This window comes from Leptonotus elevatus, chromosome 1, assembly GCF_054856555.1.
Source record: "Leptonotus elevatus isolate MCC_2025b chromosome 1, RoL_Lele_1.0, whole genome shotgun sequence".
Taxonomy (NCBI): domain Eukaryota; kingdom Metazoa; phylum Chordata; class Actinopteri; order Syngnathiformes; family Syngnathidae; genus Leptonotus; species Leptonotus elevatus.
The window spans coordinates 17085302-17090834 of NC_141239.1; the positions used below are offsets into that span (position 1 = coordinate 17085302).

The window sequence follows — 5533 nt, forward strand, 5'->3', positions numbered from 1 at the left end:
AAAAATATTTTCTTCTTCCTGGGGGAGTTAGCAAAAAATTAATTGACAAGCACTGCTTTACAGGGACTTTAAGGAGTCTGGTCTGGTCAACATGCTCTGACCTTTGGTGATGTTCACATCTTTCATAAGGTCTCATGCCAAGAAAGCTTAGGAATTCAGGGAGGAACACATCTGTCCAAAATAGAGCACCCTCCTCTACAGTCCAGAAAATACAAAATGTTAAATATTCACTCCAAAATAATCTTTCCTGACATTTAGCTCCTGGCTGCACCTTGCGCCAGTCCAAACTGAGCATATGTGGCTGGCAAGCTGATGATGGGAGATGGGATGGGACAGGGTGGTCTCACTTGTTGTTCTCCTCACCCAGTCGGAATCTATTCTTGGTTCCATGTGTAGGTGTTGTAGTGCTGAATCAGACTCAGTGTGGAGGAGGAGGTGGGGAAAAGGGCCGACAGATGTGCTGCTTAAAGACCCACAGAGAAAATGTCAACTGTGTACGCTGAGCATTCTGACTCTTTCACTTTGAGCCATACACTGGCAGGAAGTGAAGGAGGACTCACCAGGTTGGTCTCGTGGGAATGTAACAGCCAACTATCTGAGCCAAACACCGTTTGTCAGATGTTAGGTGATGTTACGAGGACATCTAGTGATGAATGTTTGGTAGTAGCATCATGGAATTGGAACACTCGCGACAGTACCGTGTTCTTCATATACCGTGAGAAGACTGATCCGGCAGTGGTGTCATTAGGCCTATTTTAGGGGGGCTTCAAATAAATGCAATATTTCCAAGCTCCCACCCCCACCTAAATATATATATTTTTAAATACAAATATATATTTTACAAACAAACATATTACAATGAAATATAATGTGGCTGGAATGAAAGTGTAACTTGAATTGGAATTGGCAGGTTGCAAGCTCAGCAGCAGGTAATCAACTAATTACTAATTACTACTCCTTCACCTACTGATGTCACAGAATCAGGAGTAACTGGGGGTTCAGTATCTTGCTTAAGGGTACTTCGACGTGGTCACAAATGGTATTGGATCGATTCCACAACCTCTGAGTTAGGAGACAACCACTCAACCACTGAGCCATGCCGCCCAATAATAGTAATGAGCATATTGCTACTTTATTTATTTTTGTTTTTATTTATTTATTTATGGGATTGTAACAAGATTGAGCAGGATAAGAAAGTTGAATTAGTACCTCTTCTTTTACCTGTCTTTTTTCTTAAACATCTACTTAGTATACTGCAACATTTGGTAAATAAGAATATAGAGCAACGGCGGCTTGTGGCGCCCACAAAATAAATACATAAATAAATAAAAGTTCCCAAATTGATTTCAACGTGTCGATTTTATGCGGATTTTTTAATTTATAATTTTGTCCATATTTAGAATTGCATTTTTGTCATACATCTGGGTAGAAAGTGCGTGGTCTCTAATTTTTCCAGTTCCAATTCTTCAATTAGGCAATCTTTACATTTACAACCATTTCTATCCTAGCGTTAAGTTATCTGTTTATAAATGCAAAATGGGATTGTTTTTGTTAAAGTTGCTAAAGTACGTCACTGTAAATTGGAAAGAAAAAAAGGGTAGGTTCCCCTTTAAGTAAAACTTGGCAGCCACGCCCTCAGCGTGCGCGTGTTACGTAGGCTCGGACGCACGCGTAAAGATGTCAGACTAAACCTGTTTGTTGTGTTGTGTGTTCTGTTCAGTCGATTGTAACTTCTGCATGTTTTGCCGTGCTTAATCAAGGTAAATGCCTTTCTCGTTTCCAATCGCTCAGAAAAAATAAATATCAAAGTGTCCATTGTGTTTCGTACGGTTTAATGACGCTGTCCTCGTTTGACCTTTTTTTAAGGACATGATCGCTCGCTACTTTTGCTACTTTTGCTACTTTTGCTACTTTTGCTTACCCGTCTTTTGGGGCGAATCATTCTGGTTCCACTCTGATTTGAAAATATTTAATTCCATATCGCGTTACAGTCGTTCCTCGAGTTTACGAACGTAGTCGTGTACTTACTGTGTTTAATTAGTTTCCTCTTCATGGCCTAGCATTGTTTTCTCCCTGTAATTTGTGGCAATTTGGGATTTGTATTGATGAGGAATATTACTGAAGATTGCATCATGCAAAACTAAAGTATTTGTTTCTCCTTCACAATGACAGATTCGCCTACTACTACAGATTTATTTATTTTATTTACTTAGGCGTGGTCCCTATTTGCATTTGATTCTAACTGTATTGTTTCCCCTCAGGTTTCAAGATGGTTGTAATGTCCAAGGAATATGGCTACGTGGTGTTCACTGGCGTTGCCAGTATAATCATGGTGGGACACTTGGCATATCAAGTCGGCAAAGCTCGCAAGAAGTACAACGTGCGGGTGAGCGACCTTGACAACATGTGGCAGACAACAGTCTGATGCGCAGACAACAGGCTGATGCGCAGACAAGCTGCGGCATGCATGCAAACTGACTTCTGTGTGTCTGCACATTATGAGCACGACATAAACACACACTGTAATTGTTTTTGTGCTTTTACAGTACCCTAAGATGTACAGTGACGATGCCAGCGAAGAGGGCAACATTTTCAACTGCGTGCAGCGTGCACATCAAAACACGTGAGTCGGCAACTATGGAGGACCAAATATGCCAAAATGAAAGTGCAAAATAAAAACTGATATAAAAATATATTTCAAAAATTAAATGCAAATATATATATATATATATATATATATATATTAGGGATGTGAATTGCCTAGTACCTGGCGATTCAATTTGTGTCACGATTCGATACCGATTCATCCAGATACGAATCTATAAATAGATTTTTGCGATTATTATTTTTTTTTTTAAACTCAAATTGAGAAAATACTAATCAGTAAACTTGTACATGTACACTGTAAGATATGTATGAAAATGTATTTATTTATTTGAAAATTGAGGCTTTTAACTGAGCCACTGCATTTAACAAACAGGTTGCAGTCTGTTTCATGTTTGAACAGCACAGAAATAAAATATTAAGGCATAATGTTCCATTAATATAACATTCTTACATGCTTAATGTGTGAATCCTAACCCTGAATAAGACCCTTTGTCGAATATTCCCATAAAAAATTGATGTTTAAAAATCGATTCGGCCGCATATCGAATAGATATGAGAATTGCGCGCTGTAATATTGCGATATATTGCTTGCCGAATCGATTTTTTCTAACACCCCTAATATGTACCCATGAATTAATATATATATTTTTTTAAACGAGATTCCAATATAAAAATTAATGTGGAAATAAATACAGAAATAAATATATAAATATAATTAAATGTCAATCAATAAATAAAAACGCTCTGCTCTCATATTCTTTTATTTCATGCTACATACACTGTCAATTTATTTATTTTAAATTTTTTGATTATATTTCATTGTTTTTATTTTCACTTTTTTCTTATTTATTTATTTTAGCCATTTTTAGTCTTCCATAGGGGAACACGCTATGGACGAAAGTAATGGGACATGCTTTTCCAATATGTTTGTTGTTTTTTTGTATATGTGTGGTTAAAGTTGATCAGATCAAATGTTTACACCTGTGGGAAAAGAAAGGAGGATCAAGTTATTATTTTTTTATTGTGTCTTTATTTAAAAAAAAAAAAAAAACAGTCTGGAGCTGTACCCTGCCTTCCTTTTCTGTCTGGCTGTTGGCGGCTTGCATTGTCCTGTAAGTTGATCAATATCACTTCACAGCAAAAAAAAAACCTCATTCCAAATGTTACTATCTGATAAAATGTAAACATGCGTCTGTCTGCTTCCAGCGTCTCAGCAGCGGACTGGGAGTTGTTTGGATCATAAGCCGAGAGGTTTACGCGCACGGATATTCAACAGGAGGTGAGATGTGTTAAATAGCTTTGGATTTTGTACATTTTAATAAATTCAGTGGCAAAAAACAAAACAATTCTCAATCAGATCCGAAGAAACGAATGCGTGGAGCTTTTGGGAACGTGGCTCTGCTTGGGATGATCCTGACCACCGCCAGCTTTGGACACAACCTGTTGGGCTGGTCGCGACCACGTTTGGGGTCTTCTTGGTGCGACGTTAACAAATGTTGTTAAAAAAGCCCTCAGGGTGGGAGGGGCCCCTAATGCAAACACATGCATTTATACAAACAGCAGCTTGGCTTTTGCCATATTTCTTGCAGTGTGTGTTTTATACTCGTAAGCACAAAAATCACATTAAGTGGCCTGACTGGTTCTGTATGTCGGGAGTGGCCTTACATAGATTAAGAGGGAGGTTGTTTGTACCTATTGGCATTCCCAAACTATTATTGCTCTTTGAATAAATAAATACATGCTTGCATGTTTTTTTCCACAATTTTATGAGTTTAATGTATTTAAGTATTTTTCCATTTATTTAATGGTCAAAGTCCACAAAGCATATCTCGACATGTGAGTTTATGGCTCCAAACAAAAGAGCGCCTCTCCCTTTTATAACAACCGACATTGATGACATCATTTTAAACGGTGCTTACCGTCAAGGGTGCTGTAGCACTCTTGAGTATTTTTCTGTTTATGCCAACAATGTAAAGTGACAGGCAAGAACAAGCAAATGCTCTTTGGTTAGATGTCAGTAGTTACTAAAAACCTGTTAATCCATTTGTTGCTGTTCATACGACAGAATCGGCCACGATCAGATTTGTGTTCAATTAAACAGGCCCACAAGTCATCATCAATAATTTCAGTTTGATAAGTAATGTGCAGCTGTGAGATTTTTCTAATGCTTTGTAAAGTACACTTTTCTAGTGATCCAACCACTAGAGGGCAGCAGAATAGTGTGTGAGTTGACTGCAGTAATGGATGTTTCAGTTTGACTTGATAGAAATGAATAGATACAGTCCCAGTCATTTGTTAACCAAAATCCATTCAGAGATTTAAAAAGTTGTTTGTTGTATCAGTTTTCATTGTTGAAATTTGCTAAGGATAATAAATAATGGTCACTAGGCCACCTTTCTACATCAACTTAGAGGTTAATTCAAAACATGTTGTCATTGTTGAATAAAGCTCTTGCTGGCTTTCCTCCAGCATTTTATTAGCCCAGCAACCCACCAGGCTAACTGCTACGACAGCACTTCCTAATATGGGCACGCTCGTAACAAGTCGTTTTGCGTGACTGTGACTCTTTGTTTGCTTCACGTGAATATGCAATACAATATTCTCCCAGGCTATAGGAGGCAGTGAAGAGCGGCATATTTGCAACACTTAACCACAAGAGAAGAAGATAACTTGTCTTTTTCTTTTTTGGGATAGTTTAATTCAATAAACTATCAACAACACTTTGCGGTCAACAGTCTACATACATTTAACACAAGTAAACAAAGAATCACCCCCCCCCCCTGCCCCCCAAATGCCATTTTACCGCTTTACATTTTGAATATTTCAAATCACTGTATTCAGTTTAATACAAATATAATGTGAATATTCTGTTTCCAATGTTAATAACAATATCTTTTTTGTGGACTCCCAATCAATGGCACAAGTT

General features: G+C 37.7%; 1 protein-coding gene across 1 annotated transcript; it reads left to right on the top strand.

Annotated features, from left to right (window-relative positions):
• The first annotated feature begins 1625 nt into the window (after positions 1-1625).
• Positions 1626-4369, top strand: mgst3a (microsomal glutathione S-transferase 3a). Its single transcript, XM_086078655.1, has 6 exons — positions 1626-1760; positions 2262-2386; positions 2547-2623; positions 3662-3719; positions 3814-3886; positions 3965-4369. Exons 2-6 carry the CDS (start codon positions 2270-2272, stop codon positions 4108-4110), a joined length of 471 nt encoding a protein of 156 aa, XP_085934781.1. The 5' UTR covers positions 1626-1760; positions 2262-2269; the 3' UTR covers positions 4111-4369.
• The last annotated feature ends 1164 nt before the right edge of the window (positions 4370-5533 follow it).

Excerpts from the sequence above, each read along its gene's own strand:
- mgst3a (XM_086078655.1), top strand. The coding sequence starts at position 2,270 with ATGGTTGTAATGTCCAAGGAATATGGCTACGTGGTGTTCACTGGCGTT. Across the intron at positions 2,387-2,546 it reads GCAAGAAGTACAACGTGCGG|TACCCTAAGATGTACAGTGA; the intron begins GTGAGCGACCTT and ends GTGCTTTTACAG. Across the intron at positions 3,720-3,813 it reads TTGGCGGCTTGCATTGTCCT|CGTCTCAGCAGCGGACTGGG; the intron begins GTAAGTTGATCA and ends GTCTGCTTCCAG.